We start from the raw sequence: 18,247 nt of genomic DNA, 5'->3' as shown, positions 1-18,247 counted from the left end.
CAGATTCCAAAAGTATTCGTGACATATTTTATGAGTACATAAAACAAAACAAACTACAGCCTTAAGTAGGTTTAAACGAATAACATCACGTTTTTAAAAGCGCCGTATAGGAATGTATTATTTCTCTGGTGTCTTTTTATCAATCAATATACAAGAAAGTACTCTCACACAGCCAAATTAAATAGAGCTATGAGACTCGTACAAAAACAAGGATACCACATAAAGTGAAAATTAGTTTATTGATGCTGTATGTACCAAGTATTTCTCTGATTTAGAAGATGTGGAAAACACGATTTTCTTGTAGTCCAACATGTCGTATTGCATACAGAACATGGAGTCATGCACGAGAAGAAGAAAAGAAGCAGTTCTGGACTCACAAAAGTCCTTGTCGTAGACACACCTGCCGCCTGATGGAGCGGCGCTGTGTGTGTGTGTGTGTAGCAGACCTGCATGCTGTGTGTGTTTACTCAGAGCACCGTGGTACCATCCTCCACACACAGGGGACAGAAGCAGAACTCCCCTCGGCCACATCTGATCTGTTTGCTGCTTTTCATTCAGCAAAAACCACAGCTATTCTACTTAGTAGAAAAATGTACAATGGTATGGTAAAGTAAAAAAAAAGATATGCAGTTAATAAGCACATGTATAAAACTTTTTTATACATTTAAAACCTTGTCGCTCATTGAAGCTTAAAAGACAAATATAGTGCTTTTATCTGTACTGTACAATATCCGTTCCTGCAGCAGAGTACATGGAAACAGGTGAGTTATACTAGCAAAAATATAAAATGCTGAAAAAGCAGTATACATTTGACTTCCATTGGTAAATGTGTGCGTGATCTCAACAACTACATTAGAGCCTCTAGCTTTTTAGTGGTAACAAATGTTAGGATCGTCTTTTGGTCACATACCCAGGTTTTTTGACATTCCCCATCTTTCAGTCAGAATGGTTTGTGTGTGTTATGGGGGAGGAACAGGAAGAGTGACGTGTCTCTCAGTGGGACAGGTTACACTCCTGCAGGTGTTCTGTTGGAGGAACATCACGGCACCAGGAGAATAAAGAGGGCTGCTCAGGGTAGAGAGGAACTTTATGAGCTGCATCATTCAGAGAACAGATCTGCTGGCTCAGCAGAAAGAGTCCGGACTGACTGGAAGTTTCCCGCTGCGCCGCACCTCCTTCTCTTTCTTCTCTTTCTGTTTCTCCATCTTCTCCTGGGCCTTGCGCATGTCCTTCAGCTTCTTCTTCATATTCGAACGGTCGCTCTGACTCGACACACCGAGTGCCTGTTGGACAAAGGGCGCAGATTTTAAAATAATGCTACCATGTTCTGTCCACAGCGTGGCAGTCAAAGGCTGAAAAGGCTTTTGTAATCAAAGAGGCATTTTATAATAATGGAATATAATTAAAAACACGATTAAATACCATCATCTTTTAACTGTTATTATACAGGTAGTTCAGAGGCCATTCATCTGATATTGCTGTGTTTTTACCTTCAACCTGTCACTGTCCAGGTTCAGGAGCTGCTGGCCGTCCACGCCCTTCGCTGTGAACTCAGGAGTGTATTGGTCCATATTCATGCCCATCAGCCAGTGACAGACCTGCTGATTGGTCCATTCAGAGACGGGCCGGTTCTGCCACTGATACTCTTTCCCTGTAGTTATTGGTTCATCATCCAGAGTCTGCAGACACACAGACAATACCGGCATATATTAGAAACCTGAAAACACTCTCGCTTCACAGCGTCACCATTTTATCCTTTTTGTTCAAATACATAATTGTGGACATTTCTGTGCAGGGTGCAGAAAGTCATATGTTGCTGTACTCTAAAGACACAAGTATTGTTCAGTGTTGAGTATTCACAGGGAACAAAAACATTATAAAGACAAACATATATAGTTGATGTCGTCTAACAATGCTGTTGGAAAAGATTTCATCCAATGTATTATTTTCATAGGTGGAAAAAAAGTCAAGTTAATGGGGGTGCAGCTCGGTTCTGTATTTCTGTTTAAAAAAAAGAAGGTAAAGCCAACTTGAGCATTTGCATAACAACAAGAAGAACATGTAGCGCACGTTCTGTTGAACAAAGCTGTGTGCATTGTTCAAACTTCCAAAGCAGCACCCAGAAAACATGCGAAAATACCCAAAACATTCTCAGATGCAGGGCTACATGTGTGTGTGTGTGCATACTGCATGTTCCACTGAGAGAGACACTGGAACGTTTAATATGAGATCCTGCTGCTGCTGCTGAAGCACCACCGAGCAGGCAGCAGAGCAGGCAGCACGGTTCTGTGGTGGGCTACAGCTTGTAAAGGACATGAAGCACTGGTTGACAGTTTAACAGAGGAAACAAAATAGTACAAAAACCAATACATCACATCTGCCTTAATAAAAGCTGAGTCAGAGACTTGTTTAACACACACATGCAGCTCTCTTCTATCCCCTCTGCCTTCACAAGTTCATCGCAGCTCTGAAAGGGGGGGGGCTCAAAGAGCATGCTTGAGAATGTCCCCTTTCAGCCGCATCAAGGCGTCCCACACGGCTTTTGTGAATGCGCAACAAGGAGAGCACTCACCTCGCTGGAAGAGAAGATTAAAGTGTGTGAGCGCCCAGACAGATTGGGTTCAGCGACTAACCCAGAGAGCTCTGTACTGGGACTGGCAGCGCTAGAATCATCTATGACTGAAAAACTCTGGAACAAGTGGAAACAAGGAACCGTTTACTAAAGCAACACATCAGCAAACAACAGTTCTTCTTCACTAGGAGAAGCACACATTTACAACACTACAGGTGTGAGGAGCGAGTGCAGTTTTCATAAGGACTACAATGATTATAATGAATGATTCAAACTGGGATTAAGGCAAGTGGTTAAGCAGAGAGTGACTGTGATCTCCAAGACACTATGTAGCACAACATTCAAGGTGATACAAAAAAGAAATCCACCACCAAAACTACACAACCTCTAAACTACAACTAATTATACAAAAAGTTAGGTATGGGGTTGTGTTTTTTCATTCACTTGAGCAGAAGCTAAGGGTTTAACTATGTGATCATGAGAGGTATTATATTCTAACTGTGGCTTGTTTTTCAGACACAATGTGTGTTCCATTTGGAATCATGGAATATGATCTAGACCAGCTGTTGCAGCAGCTATCTGCAAGTTCATATGCAGTTTACTTTGAATGCAGCGTAATAATCACACAGGTTATCAATCAGGTTGCGTAATGAAAGTTAGTGAGAACAGTTAGGTGTTGATGTTACAACAAACCTCGGATTAAACTTGCGATTAGCTGGAGCAACGAGCCCAAACAACTAGTTTTGGCTTCATTATTTCCTCTTATAGATTATTATTATTATTATTATTCAAGCCACAATGCTTTTAAAAAGTGGATATATGAAACATGTGATCACTTTAGTTTTCTAATAACAAAACCACATACCCAGTTCCAAAGAAACAGTGAATGATTTAAAGGATTTGTTGTGGGGAGAACTTGCATATCTCAAAACTCTACTTGTTAGTAATCTCTACAGAGGCATCTCAAATCAAAAGGTAAAACAAGGATCTGTATACTGTACCAAATCTAATGAGCGACTGAATAAAGAGGACCAGGAGAGATTTGTCTGTTTAGAGAAAACACGGTTCAGTGAGGTCAACGTCCAGGCAGCAAATCACTGACACAAAGTACCATATTTCAAAGAGTCCCAAACCCAAACTTTTCTCTAGGTTACTATTTTCTTATTGGTTGAACCCGTGTCTTGAACTAATTAAACAGCATCGTAAGAACGCCAGAGCGACCGCAGCCTGTGTGGCAGAGAGCCACGAGTGTGTTTGTGGTGTCACTATTTGCAAACTCATTGAAAAGCCACCAAATGCTTCAGTGCTAGCGCTCTGGCTAACAGATGGGTCCAGTTATTGCTAATGTAGCTTAATTAGAAGAACTAGTCAATGACGGCACACGTCTGGATCCTGCCTCCTGTTACGTTTATACTACTTTTACTCTTTTAATGAAGATAGAATATATTATGATAAAGGCGGAGACAAGGAGATCAAGTTTGTGACCCCTATTGATATTATATGTCAATATCTACGACGTTACTAGTAAACGTTCTGCTCTACTTCCTGTAATAGTCACATACCTTGTTCTTGCGGTCCTGGCTCTGCTCGCTGCTGGTCTCGGTGGCAGCGTACGGCAGACTGCTGCTGGAGGACGAGGGCTCTCTGTCTCTGTCTTTGTCTCCAAACCAGGAGAAGGGCATGCAGGTGGGGATGGACGTCATGGAGTCTGCAGGAGAAAGGTTTCCTCCAGACTCCTCCAGGATCTCTGCTGATCCCCTGGGCATCGGAGAAAGAGGAATATACAGTTATTCACACGTGGGACTTAAAACACAATGACTAAGTCTAATATAGGAGGAAAAAACGATTTAAGATTTGGCAGCAAGAAGGTAGGAATCTGGTTTTGTGTAGTTCAATATTTACACGGATAGTTACATGGATTCAAGTCATACTAACTCAATTCAGGCATTAACTGTACTGGTTACCATGAATAATTCATAAAGAAATATATATATATGTCGCCAAACATTTACTCAAATGATATTTCTCACCTTTACATTTAATTATGATTTAACATTTACGTACCTGCTGTCCAAAGACACTCTCATCGCCTCCTTGTCGTGTTTTTTCCCTTTGCCTCCCGACTTCCGGAGGCCTCTGTTGATGAGCATCAACATGTTTAGTTAGTGCTGAAAAGATGCTGATCTGGAGACAAATGACAGTGATCACCATGGAGACTCACCCAAAGTCTGGAAATCTCCTTTTAGGTTTCCCTGCTGAGGAGACCTCATTTAGATCCTCTGAAATGAAACAAAAGGGGTTAGAGTGAAAATGCAACAGGAAGCGCTGCAGCCGTCACATTTTGGTGTCGCATACCTTTGGAGTCTTTGTTTTTCCCTTTCGGTTCCCTTTTCTTAACATTCCGCATTAATCCAGAGGGGGAGTGCGGGGACGAGATGTCTTTTGGAGAACACAAAGAAGGACTCCCGCTGCTCTCAGCACTCTCTCCCTGTGAGAGCTCAGCCTTACTCCTGGAGCCATCTCTTCTTTCTCCTGGATCCCCTTTCTGTCCATTCCCAGGATAGCAGACAGGCACGGGGAGGGACAGGCTCTCCTGGATGGACCTCCTCCTCCTGGGGGACTCCTGCTCCTCCTGATCCTCATCTTCTTCAGAGTCCTGTTGGGACAAAGCTTATTATTTACAAGGACAATGCAAGGAAGAGGAGATCAAATGTTATTATACAACTGAACGCTCTGATCTTCAGTTCTGACCTGCTCAGTGATGAGCGTGTGTTTTTGTTTTGCAAAACACTCAAGTATGTTCCCTATTGTATTTGAGAACAGCTGGTAGTATCTTAAGGCCATTTGCTTGCCTCAACAGAGAGTTGATCTAATTGACCAATTAGCCACAGAATAATTAGCAGTACAATTGTCAGCCAGCATCACTGAATAAAATCCCTACTGTTTCACTGTTATAGGGCAGCTCATATTCACCAAGTTAAGTTTCTTTAGCCTGTAAGATTGAGCTTGACATGCCTTGATGGGGTTCCAGGCATCGTACCTTGACCTAAGGACTGTTTACTCCAAATGCTCAAACAACATAGCAATCACTAACTACCAGCTGTTCCTGTCTGACCTGAGCGTGACCTGAAGCCCCTGCCAGGCTCTCCTTCAGTTTGCTGCGAGACGGCAGCTGACGTTTGGCCTTCTGAGCCAGCAGGCCCTTAGCTCTGTGAGCACTGGTGTCCAAGCGCTCAGTCTCAGGAACACACTCGCTCCAGTCTTGTTCTACGGGAGAGAACATAAACAATAAGTCACAACACAATGTGCACACTTTTAATCATTTACCAGGGTCACTGGAGCTCAATATGGATGCTTGTTAATCATTTACAGATCACGCAATATAAGTGTGACATGTGTACTTCCGTTTAAGTTTTATCCTAGTAACTCTGTGTACCTGGTATTGAGTCAACAGACTGTGTGCTGGTGACGGGGTCTGGGCCGATCAATCTCTCGTCTGCTCCTGACCCCGGACCACTGTGACGCTCCACGCCTGCGCCGGACTCCAGGAGAGCTATCTGTGGACAAAACAACACTCAATGCTCATTTTACTGTCTCCCGCAACACTGTTGTGGTGCATACGCTTTTTAATCTTACCCTGTTCTGTAAGCTCCCCAGCTGATCCTTGTAGCACTTGTCTTTTTCATCTAGAACTTTTTTCAGCTCCTCCTCTTTCTTCACAAAGTCTATCTCTCTGGGGAGGAAACAAGGAAATGCTGATTAGTCCTAAATCTGTAAACACAGTCTAATCTATATGTTTATCTTTGAACATTTCTATTCCAGGATGTATTATAGTGATGAGATGACTCAGGTGAATGACTGAAGTTATGGAAGTCAGGATGAACTCACTTCTGCTGGTAGTCCTTGAGCAGTTTCTTGGCCTTGTTGTACTTCTTGTCCAGAGTCTCCTGCTGGGCCTGGGTCTCAGCTAATTGTTCATTTACGACTTTACAAAGACTCTGGGCTTCCAGCCAGTAAGTCTCAAACTTCTGGGTGTTGTTGTTGCTTTCCTCCATCTTTAGCTCCAGTGCAGACTCCCTGGCTTCCCACAAGGATCTGTCCTCCCCAGATAACCTTAGCTGTTCAGAGATGGGGGCGTGTTACTAAACTGAATGAACAGTGGGCCACAGTTTGACGTTTAGTATGAATTAGTCATTTAAAAGAACAAGGTCTTGGATTTTGTCTTGACTTAACAACCTACTGTAAATACAGGGTATACGCAGGAATCCTGAAGTCAGATTTAATACCTTTTAAGACCTTTTTAAGACCCTTTCCATACATTTTAAGACCTCATCGCCACTTTGAGTTTTAACCGGTTACATTGACGCAACATTTACTATATACAGTATTGATTGTCCTTCCTCCTTATCTTCCAACCATGTGGACGCAAACTTGCATTTCCCCATAACGATGTTGTTTAACAACCGGCGTAAACGGACCTTCGCGCGCTATCAAGCAGTGAGCGTGCGATGTCCTGTTCAGATGACGTCAAATCCAACGGGATGCCAGAAATAAACTACATAGAATCACACTACACACCTACGCAATGATTACATTCAGGCAGATTGTAGAATACAACCTCTTTGGACCATTTATATACTTATTGAAAACAAGCTACAAAATGTAATACCTTGGAAAATGCCCTTTAATACTTTTTAATAGCCTTAATTTTCGCTAAATTGATTTGTCAACTTTTAATACTTTTTAAGACCCCGCAGACACCCTGTACATAGAACACTTGTAAAGTCAGACAATAGGAAAAAGGAAAAGTTGATTTAATCTTCAACATACCTTCTCCTTTAGTTGATTTATTTCGGCTGCAACAATGCCGTGTTTGAGCTGCAGCTAGGAAACAAAAAAAAATCTGGTTACTTCCTATATTGCATGTTATTTATAATATTACGTTATTTAAACCGAATGAGACATTTGGATGTATAATTGAAATCCCATTAGACTGATAGTCATGGAGTGGGTGATACCTCTTTGAACTTGAAGACCATCTGAGAGCTGTCCATGTTGCTTGGCAGAAACAGAGCCTCTGAATCAGGCAGCTCATACAGCTCTGCGTTCTCTGTTGGGGAGAAACTGGAGCACAAAATCCTCTCCTCCACTCCGTCCTCCTCCTCCTCATAGGGCTCCTCCTGAAACATGACATCACATTTAGCAAACAATGACACACCCTTTATGCTCAGGAAGGTGCTCAGGAAGGTGCTCAGCATGTGTCAACACCACTCCCAGTGGCACATTTCATCACAGTCTGAAGGGAACATTGAAATCAATAGATCAAAACCAAACATTGGTGGGCTGCTTCACAGGGAGGCACTGCAGGAGTTTGGCTATAATAAAGTGGATAACAAGACTATCACCAAAACTTTACTCAATGTGTTTACCTAAGGAAAAACACTGAAAAAGGTCTACTTCCTCCCAAAAATGAAACTGTACATTTCTGTTAAGTATTTACATTATTGCAAAAACAGGTGCTTGTAGCAGCTTGAACTTCAGAAAGCACATATTTCACAACTCTGGCAGACAGGCGGCGATGGACTGAACACCTTCCAACGCAGCATAATGGTGACACATGGCCTGCTCGCAGCCAGCTGCTCATTTCCTGGTTGAGCTAAGAGGGATTTGACTGGGCGTGGCAAAGGGGGCTAAATCAGGGTTCATGTCCTAACAGAACAATATTAATTATGACAGTCCGAAATGTAAAATAGCATCCACATCAACATCTATGTCATTAATACAACTGGGACTCTTAGATATATCTAACTGGGCACTTAAATCATACACAAATACATGTATGACTTTCTGACATATATGGACGCTTCACAACAGCCAATTAAACCTACATTTAAAAAGGGAACTTCTTAATCCTCACAAGTCAGAAACGTTTCCATGTCTCATGACCAGTGTTTCTGCCAGACCAGGGCTCTCGGGCGGCTCAATTTTGAATCGAGCCGTCCCCTATAGATACTATCTCTATATCCCCCCTCCACCCCGAGAGCGGGGGGGAAGGGGTGGCTCTCGGGGCGGCTCAATTTTGAATTGAGCCATCCCCTATAGATACTATCTCTTTACGTTAGTGATGGGAACTCCGGCTCTTTTTAGTGAGTCATTTTACCACAGTTTACCACGGAGCCGCTCGCAATTCACGCGCGTGCTCCACTAGAACCCCCCCGCTCATCGCGTCCAAATCATGCACGTTCCGTGTTGTCCTGTGGCAGGCACCGCCGATGTCGGGGAAACGATCTTCAATACTCCGAAAAGAATCCCACCAGACTCCTTTGCCCCTCCAACAGAGGGATGTCCTTGTCCTTTTTCCCTTTCGTCATTTCAAGCGATAAAAACTCTCGATCTTCTCTCGAATTATTATTATTTTTGGACGCCCTCAGCTCGAGTTCAGAGCGTTCCGAGCTGAATAATGGCGTCAAATGACGGCAAGACGCCCCCCTGGCGGAAACGCTGCTCATGACTCACTTCCTCTGTAGAGTGTTCATACGGGTCGTCCAGGTGATGTTGCTCCTGCTCCTGGTGCTTCTCCTGCTCTAGTGTCTCACTTATAAGGCGGGCTACCTCGCTTTGCGCTCCTGGCTTCTCCCGTCCAATCAGGAACCTGTTATTTTAGAGAACAATGTGTTAGTGCCCCATATAAAGAAAACGTCTGTCTGTGCAGTCTAACTTGCTACTGGGAAATGCAAATGACGAGACGCAGTTCAGCCCTGTCCTTATCATGTGTGGGCGTTTCATTCTAAATCATTTCCATGCCACAATATGTGTGTTGCCTATTTCACATAAATTAAAAAAACATGAATAATTCTAGACTGTCAGGAGATTAAACAACTCAACTGTTAAACCCCTTTTAATTGTGTTAACAGTGGCTCAGTCTTGTCATCCAGGGTTCATACACTTTTTCACCAATGATTTTCAATGACTTTTCCATGACCTTTACCTATTTTCTCTTTCTCAGCGGTACCACTGAAAATGGTTTATTTTAACATGGAACAGGAAAATAAGGTCTGCATATGAAACATGTTGTGCCTATCTAAAACAAATCAAATAGTAGGCTTACTAGCTTCTACAGGCTAAAACAACTAAAATCTCTCACCAGCAAAATACCTCGTCAGTTAAATGCGATACAGTATTTATTATCATTATAGTATTACTATTTCGGCGATTAGATAAAATATAAATTATATTTGATGCAACTTTAGTTACATTTCCATGACTTTTCCAAAACTTTGGGGAAAATATTGTTTTCCATAACTTTTCCAGGGCCTGGAATTAGCATTTTGAATTTCCATGACTTTTCCAGGTTTTTTAATGACCGAAGAGACCCTGGTCATCATTAAGATCTTTTGAATAAGGTTGATTTGAAGGCGCGAGGACACGGGCTTTGAGCTGACCTCACTGTGCCTTTGGTGTTCTTCAGGACAGTTGCAGCAAACAGTTGTGTGACGCCCACCAGACTGGTCCCATCCACCTCCACTATCTGGTCATTCACCTGTATGCTGGAGACACAGAAGATAGTTATTATGAGGAGGGATTCCACATGGGGTAATAGTAGTAGATAGTTCAAAACAACCATACAGTACAGTAGTCTCATTGAAGCTGGTAATACAACACATTCAGAATGCCTGGGAAACAGAAGTACACACTTTTTCCCTCATGTTTTTGTGCAGTTATAAATAAATCTGGTTGTTTGAGTCTTGTTCATTACAGGGCCCTGGGGGAATGTGCATTTCCTAGATGGCGAAACATTAAAAACTGTTGTGTTGATGCAGTGTGTGGACCATGTTTCCGGTTGTATGGAAAACATTACCAGTGATTTTAAACTTACCGTCCATCATGTTCAGCGGCTCCGTTCTCTGTTATGGTTTTCACAAAAATGCCCAGCTTCTCCAGACCCTGGTCAGCTCCTACTCCCATTCCTATGATACTGATGCCAAGTCCATTGTCTCCTGAAGGCAAACAAATGACAAAGATTTTATAGGGCTGGTATAAAGAGTGGAATAAAAATGTTTATGATCTTGACATTTAAATATTTAATAAAGAAAATGTATAAAGATTAACGGTTACTGTGTAGACCAGGGGTATTCAACTAAAATTCAAAGAGGTCCAGTTAGAGAAAATCTCCTCATGCAAAGGTCCGGAACATCAAAATGTCTAAGTTGCTTTATGAATTAGTGTGATATATATATTGAAGTAGCCTGTAGCTTTATCAACGTCTGCATGTAATCAACAACTGACTGTACAATTCATAAACAACAATATTTATTGTCAATTAACATTGAACTATACAGATATACAGTAAAATACTGTGGATAATGTGTAATGTTCCTCTCGGGCTGCATTTAAAAATAAAATAGAGAAAATAAATCAAATAGCTTTTGAAAATGTGTGCATCTTAAAAGTGCTTAATTTTAGATAAATAAAATAATATGTCTCATAGTGGCATTTTGGCACTTTTAATGAGCGCCACGGTCTCTGAACAGATGAGACACACTGGTTCTGTGCTCCCAGTGGGCAGGATGAACATGAATGAGTCCACTCAGGGTTAAAAGCTGTGTTCTCACTGTCCACTTTCCTCTTCTTGGAGAGCGCCATGTGTAATTATTTGTCTCTCCCTGTCTGCCGCTAACACGCCTGTTCACTCTCCTCTCCATCTTCTCTCCCTGTATCGCTAATTATTCTCTTCACTCACTTTCCTCTCCGCTTCTCTCTGCCGCTGTCTCGTCTCTTCTTCTGTGTTTCTCTCCCTGTATTGCTCACTCGTCTCTTTCGCCCCCTAGTGGCGGCGGTTCAAATAGAATCGCCCCGTCAAAATTGAAATCCCCTATTAATGTATTGATTATAGGTCCGGGTCTGTATAGGTCGGCGTCTGGGTCCGGATCCGGACCGCCTGTTGCCTACCGCTGACTATACAATTTAACTCAAATATTGCAAATTCCTCATTTATTTAAATAATCAAACGCATGTCACTGCATTTGCCTTTACTTCTTAAGCCCAAAGCCTGTTTTTCAGGTTTCAGGCTCGAAAATGACATTCCCAGAACAAATGACCATATCTTCCCTTCTAAAAGGGTTAAATTAATAATCTTTTTTCTCAAAGTAATGATAAACCTGTGAGTTGGATGTAGAAAAGTCAGAATCAATATAGATGTTTTTTATTTTAAAGAAAATTCTGATTGAACATGGTAAAAAACTGTAAATTATGGTGTCCGTCCCAAAAATATGTTGTACTTATAGTGAAAACTAACCTGGGATGATGGGTTAGTAGACTAAAAACTTTAGGAATCCAAAGTACAACATATAATAAGTACCCTGTATCAAGATTGATGCAAAACAAGTGATATTTGACCTTTTTAGACAGATTTAGCACAAAAAACCTCTTCTGGGGCCATTTGGGTGGATTTTCCATATCTCTGGCCCCCCTTGTCGATTTTGACATGTGACATCTCTTCCTGACCGTTAGAGCCAATAGAATCGAAGGGAAATCGTCCCGCACACACTCATGTTAAAAAAAAAGGTGCCGTCTCTGCGCGCTAGCTTGCAGCAGAGGGGAGAAATATTGCTGCTCTGATATCAAGCAACGGAAAAGCGGTTTTATTTCTTATGGATTATCAGAACATTTCAAAGGGGACGCAGTCACATTGGATATTAACCTATGGATTAACTACAGCATCGTTTTAATGCCATTGAAGACCAGTTTAGACCAGACAAAGACGAAGGTAAGCCATGTTAGCGTTGTGGGCTACCTAGCGCCACTTGTTTTGATGTACGTTTTTGTTGATAACGTCGCGAGTTTGTATCTTTCAGTGTTGAGGCACCGTTACATTCTGTGTCTCCTTGCGATCATAAACGATGTGTTGGATGTGCACCTAGGATAAGTAATAAGGGAGCTAGGAGTGATTATCGGTGCAGTAATAGGTTAGCATTTTTCGCTCAGGAGTCATTTAGATGCTTCTTACGAGACTTGTGTTTTGTTATGGTAAAAATGGTTTGTATCGTCAGTTAGCTGAGATTATTCCCGTTAATCTGGTATAACACATTGTCATAGGTTCTTAAATATTAAGATCCCCTGAGACACAGTGTCGTAAAAAATAAATAAAAAGTACCCGCCGGAGGGGACCTTGGGGCTTAACAGGTTAAAGGAATGTGCCATATTTGTAGCTAGGTGAAAACAGGTTTCTCCACTTATGAATGTACCTTCACTTCAGTTTTCACTAGACTCACCTTTCTCAATCTCCACAGGGAACACATCCATCTTCTCCACTCTCTTCTCCAGCTCGTACTCCGCAGACGCTGCGACTGGATCCACATCATCGTTCCGCCGGTCATAATCCTCGTTGGAAAAGGTACTGAAGACCTGTTAAGGTGAAAACATCGAGTGTATAGCTTAAGTATAGCACTTTTTACATCCTTATCAAGTAGTTCATCGTCGTCGCAGGCATCACCTCAATCAGGAATTTCTAATAAAGGCTCAGGTGTCTGATGTACAAAACTATTCATACTGATCATATCTGACTAAAGGGCCATTCTCTCTCCCAAGGAGCTTACTGAACATGTTATTTATTAAATGTTTATTATATGTTTCTGCTTGATTTATGTTGCTTACTTTATGTGGCTTCAATGACTCTTGTATTGGCTTGTAGTGCTAATTCAGGCGAGATTCCCCCTTTAAGCCAGCGTTGTTTTTGTTTTTAATCTAACCTGCACAACTCATTATTTTCATCAGTTTTTGTGTGTCTGCTATTTTGTTACATTTTTCAACATACACAATCCAAAAGCACATTTCTTTCTCTTTTGAGTTCTTAATTATCTTGGCAGGCTGAACAAGGACACATTCTTTTCATTTGAGAGAAATTGCGTTGGGGCGGGAGAACTACACTCATACTTTGGACCCTCACTAGGAAAATGAGAGTGCCAACGCAGTACGCAGGCACAGTTCAGCAGCAAGACAGCAAGACAGCAGAGCATATGAGTCATGATTTGAACCACTGGTATTGAAATTCACTCAGTTTCTATTGATATATCAATAATGTCTGCCAGAGATTATGAAGCTTAATGGTCTAACTCAACTGTACACACTGCACTGTCAACACTTGTTTGCAACCCTTTGTTTGCATCATTTAGGGAAATACGTATCGAGCAGACGTAACTAAAGTGTCAACAAGACCAAAGCAGAAGATACATTCCCAAGACTTTCTCTTGTGGACCATTATCAAAGTTTTAAGTTGTAAACTCTGCAGGCAGGCCTTGTAAAGCAGAGGATGTGTCCCAGAGCCCGATTTCTGGTTGGAATCATAAGGCTCACAGTACAGCAGAACATGAGCAGCGCGGAAAGTAGGGCACAGCTGGGGAGAGCCGAGCAGTGGATGCAGCAAAGATCAATGTTCTGAGGCGACAAATGCTGTCAGTAGCACAGTCAAAAAGTATAATAAATAATAATAAATATAAATATAATAAAGAGAAATTCTAAGAAAAAGGGAAACTCCTGACGTTCAGTCAACAAAACACAGTATTCAACACTAACCTTAAGGGTTATTGCCCATGTGGTTACATCTTAAATGCCACTGACTCTTCCAAACAGAAATGAACAACAATCCTGGCCTAGCTAAAGTAAGCACTGCAATATTCAGCATGAAGCACACTGTCACTGGGGAAGGTTACTCAGTGAAACACCTGTACACACTCAACTGTCCACTCACTAAAACCAGCCAACTTCACATTGAAGAAGTCAACCACAGGAAATGTGTGTCCTAAATGTGGGATAAAAACTAGTTGCAAATGTCTGTCTCTTAGTTGTTGTAGCTGTAGTTAGGATCTTGAACATTAGACCTAAAGGAAGCCCTACCACAACAAAGAGATTTGAACCAGAGAGACATCAATTATGGAAAACTAGTTTATAGATTTGATGAAAAAAAGTAGATTAAAGTTTGGTAGACTCCATCCGGGGCTAATGCCTGATTATGCGGATGAACCCAACAGTGGGTCTGTAAAATAGTCTTAATCTGGGTGGAGTCGTGATCAGTATGGTGGCGGTGGCATAATGCTGGCATCAGTGCACAGGTCCCACTGACGTTGGTTACTAACAGACCTAGAGCCACTGAGTATGAGTTGGGAGTTGTAGTTGTTGTAGAAAGGAAAGAAGGATCCACAGTTAATCTTCCTATTCAATATGGGAGCGTCATTCAATTAGCTATTTTTTTAGTATTTACGGATGTTTAGTTTTGCCAAACACCAAAACACACAGATATGGCCAACTCACAATTATTGAGCCGTCAGTTGCCGAGTTGTGGTCCAGTGTGTAACCTTGTGTACCTGAGAGACAATGAACCCTGTGACAATTGTTGAAGTTGTGCTCCTTCAATGCACCCATGTTGTGCTTAACAAAACAGAAAACAATCGAACAACATGATGTGACAATTTCCTATATGTCTTTATGATTGATGAATACATTTGACATGCGCATTTATGATGTAATCAATACACATTTCCATTCCAGGCAACATAGTCTGAGGTCTCCATCCTGAAGCCGGCCAAGACTTGAGGAACAAACCACCAACAATCTCCTTTTCACTCTGTCTTTCTGTCGCCTCCTCACTATGTAGCCTTTGGACTTCAGCCCAAAACGGCACACATAGTTCTCTTGTTCAATTTGTTTAAGTTAATTACTACAACCGCATCTATTCTTCAATATACTGCTAATTCAATTCAAACACATGTATTCAAGTTGTATTTTCCTATCAGCAAACAAGATATAGATGTACTGTTTGCTACACAGGGTCTTCTTTCATGTAGCATCCCAAACCAAAGAAGATTAGAAACGTAAGGATTATGCACGCTACTGCAGCTCTGTGGTGGTGCACGCAGGAATTCTATTCATGGGGCCTCGACCCTCCATCTTCCCAACAGAATCTTCCATCTCAATCCTCCTACTTTCTTTTATATTATTTCCATAGGTGTAGGCGAGGACACCACCCATGATAGCAATAACACTATTTTTAAATAACCAATAATTGACTCAAGCCATTGTTGCCTCGCCTGCATCCGGAAACTTTTGTTGCATGTCTCTGAAGAACAAGCTTCAATGCGCTCCTATAAATAGAACATACAAAGCGCATCAACTTCTAATTTAGACAGTTCAAAATGGATTCACAGAACTAGAGCAGACAGAAATTCCATTACAGGATGAACAATGCCTTTTAGTTTAGACTTTGGAGACTTTAGTAATTAAGGGTTGAAATGTAGGCTAATAGAATATACGGAGCTGAGACAGTTCAGGTTGGCTTCTCCACTCAACCTCCCCCGTCCTTAAAGTCTGACTTTCCTGTTGCCATGGACTCCCAGGCCTATTTCAAACAATGTTCTGTTCTTTCCTGAATGATAATCACTCAACCAATCGGTTTTATCTGCAAGAAAGACATAAATCAATGTCTTTATTGGCGCCTCCCTAAAAAATAAGCCTTACATACAAAACACCCACATCACTGTCTTGTCGCCAGTTATCAGACTAAACAGACATTTTCCATTATTGTTGAGCGCATGCCCGGTCCACCATCCTCTGTCTATAACCAAAACACTTAACTGTTGATCAGGCAAACTGACTCCAACCAGAATGAAAGACCAAAGAAGAAATAACAAGTCGTCAAGTTTACACAGAATAAGGTATATGACATGTCCTTTTAATGCCAGTCCCTCCAACTAAAGTATCACTGCGGTCACTGAGGTTGTGATGTGGGTCAACCGACTGCTATGCCATCTTCATATTTCCATTCCCTCCCAGCAGTATGTGTGGGCTTTCTGTCCAGTTTCAACAACTGCAGTGGTTGGTACTTCGACGTGTGCTCACATGCCCACACCCAAATTGAAACCCTTCCCATCTTTTCCCTCCCCACAACTGAATACCAATGTGGGAAATGAGTCAGCAGCTGCGAGGAAAAGCTAACCAGAGAAATCTCTCCCCAGTGCAAAACCAGGGCTGACCACCGGATTGGGGAGTTTGAATGGAAGCCGGCCTACAAAAAGACAAACAATCTAAACAGGCTGTGAGGGCGAGCTGGGGCAGGGGGTGGCGGGCGGCCTAGCGGAGATAAAGAGTCATTAGGATAGAAGGCATGGGGCCATGTTTTTAGATCCCGTGTAAACATCACAGAAAAAATAACAATATATATCCATAAGTAAGCATTACATTGCCATTATTAACAGTTCACAATGATTGACGGTAACTGAAACAACAATGTTTATGTTTGAAGCTTTAATGCATGACCTGCAGCTGGAAGGTATGGAGTTGGAGAAGAGCACCGTGACATAATGGAATCACATTTACAAGGAAGTGCAAACATAAACAGGTTGAACAGGTTTGTGTATACATGGCCCACAAAGGCTACTTTTGTCCTGCAATGATTGCTGAAACTTGAACACTGAAATTGCTGCAAACTCCGAGTGTAAACACACAGCATCTGCTAATGTGTTGGTCTCTAATCACATAATGAAAGCGTTTAAGGCCATCAAATCAGCCAAGACTCATCCTATCATGCCAAGTTGGTTAATGAGCAGCATTGAGGCGACTGCATTAGTATTCTGCCCCATTTTGTCGGAGAGTCACTAACTTGCCCAGGTGGCTGGAAGGACCTCAGATCTCACAAGAGGAGGGCCTGTCTGCTGGTGGGATGAGGGTGGAGTCTTGTCAGACACATTCCTGTGGCCAGCAGAAGACCCTTCTGAGATAGGAAATGGAAAGCATAACACTGGGATGGGTTGACTATAGAGGCCAGAGTCCAAATGTGTGGAGTACACACCCTTTGCTTTTGACTTATCACATGAAACACAGATAAAGGAGCAGATGATTCTGTCCTGCTGTAATTCAATCTTAACTTTCCAGCATATGTTAAGAATAGGGCTTGGGGAAAGGATTTGTTGAGTTTGAATCAGAATGGTGATTCTTACATTGAACAATATTAGAGTTCTCATTCATAACACTCCGTTCGATGTCTCACTATGGGATGCGCCTCATCGCGGAGCAAACAGAAGCATCAATCTCATTACGCCAATCCTGATTGGCTGGTGATCTTGACGTCAGCGTCAGGGAATTCACCCCCTATAAGTAGCTTGCGCCACGACGCATGCGCCATTCAAACACCTCTTCTCGCTTCAGAGCACATCTCTATAGTAGCCGGACAAGCTTAACAGTCCACAGACTGAACCCAAATATAACCATTTCGGTCAACGGGCGCTCGCCGGCTACTCCTTCTGCTTCGCAAGAAGACGGTAATACTAACGCCAGTTAGTATTAAAATCGACCTCGCCGTTCTTTCCCCGGAAAGTAAGGTAAGGTTTTGATTTTTCTCAAGCTAGCTACGCACCTGTTGCTAGCTAGCTTCCCCTTACTACCGACACCACGGTAGCGAGGACGCTTTTCTTTTTCTCTCTCACGGAGGAGAAAAGGATTAGAAGTATATTGACACACCAGTCAATATTCTTTGAGAACAAAGGACCCACACCGTCCCTTTTTCTCCGGATTAAGGACGGGTTGGTAACACTTTTTCTCTCAACGACGTACCTGTTACGAGCGGGTCCTCTCCACGCCACGAGGCGAACAAGATGGACGCCTCTCCCCCTCACACCAGAGGAGTCA

General features: G+C 42.2%; 1 protein-coding gene across 3 annotated transcripts in view; it reads right to left on the bottom strand.

The window, feature by feature from the left end:
* Positions 1 to 220: 220 nt before the first annotated feature.
* Positions 221 to 18,247, bottom strand: part of ppp1r9ala (protein phosphatase 1 regulatory subunit 9A-like A) — a 30,737-nt gene continuing 12,710 nt past the window's right edge. The window contains exons 3-20 of one of the 3 annotated variants that reach the window (XM_034213264.1): positions 12,844 to 12,976; positions 10,449 to 10,569; positions 10,015 to 10,119; positions 9,089 to 9,224; positions 7,591 to 7,752; positions 7,403 to 7,456; positions 6,461 to 6,690; positions 6,209 to 6,305; positions 6,009 to 6,129; positions 5,688 to 5,839; positions 4,928 to 5,228; positions 4,794 to 4,851; positions 4,637 to 4,708; positions 4,135 to 4,330; positions 3,574 to 3,618; positions 2,573 to 2,689; positions 1,491 to 1,679; positions 221 to 1,283 (exon numbers count right to left, since the gene is read on the bottom strand). In XM_034213264.1, coding sequence (XP_034069155.1) covers positions 1,125 to 1,283; positions 1,491 to 1,679; positions 2,573 to 2,689; positions 3,574 to 3,618; positions 4,135 to 4,330; positions 4,637 to 4,708; positions 4,794 to 4,851; positions 4,928 to 5,228; positions 5,688 to 5,839; positions 6,009 to 6,129; positions 6,209 to 6,305; positions 6,461 to 6,690; positions 7,403 to 7,456; positions 7,591 to 7,752; positions 9,089 to 9,224; positions 10,015 to 10,119; positions 10,449 to 10,569; positions 12,844 to 12,976 — 2,448 coding nt within the window. In that variant the 3' untranslated portion in view covers positions 221 to 1,124. The remainder of the gene's footprint in view (positions 1,284 to 1,490; positions 1,680 to 2,572; positions 2,690 to 3,573; positions 3,619 to 4,134; positions 4,331 to 4,636; positions 4,709 to 4,793; positions 4,852 to 4,927; positions 5,229 to 5,687; positions 5,840 to 6,008; positions 6,130 to 6,208; positions 6,306 to 6,460; positions 6,691 to 7,402; positions 7,457 to 7,590; positions 7,753 to 9,088; positions 9,225 to 10,014; positions 10,120 to 10,448; positions 10,570 to 12,843; positions 12,977 to 18,247) is intronic. The other 2 variants (XM_034213265.1, XM_034213266.1) reach the window with 2 other exon arrangements.

This window comes from Gymnodraco acuticeps, unplaced genomic scaffold, assembly GCF_902827175.1.
Source record: "Gymnodraco acuticeps unplaced genomic scaffold, fGymAcu1.1, whole genome shotgun sequence".
NCBI lineage: Eukaryota > Metazoa > Chordata > Actinopteri > Perciformes > Bathydraconidae > Gymnodraco > Gymnodraco acuticeps.
The sequence above is the reverse complement of the archived record's forward strand: the minus strand, read 5'-3'. Positions and strand labels throughout refer to the sequence as shown.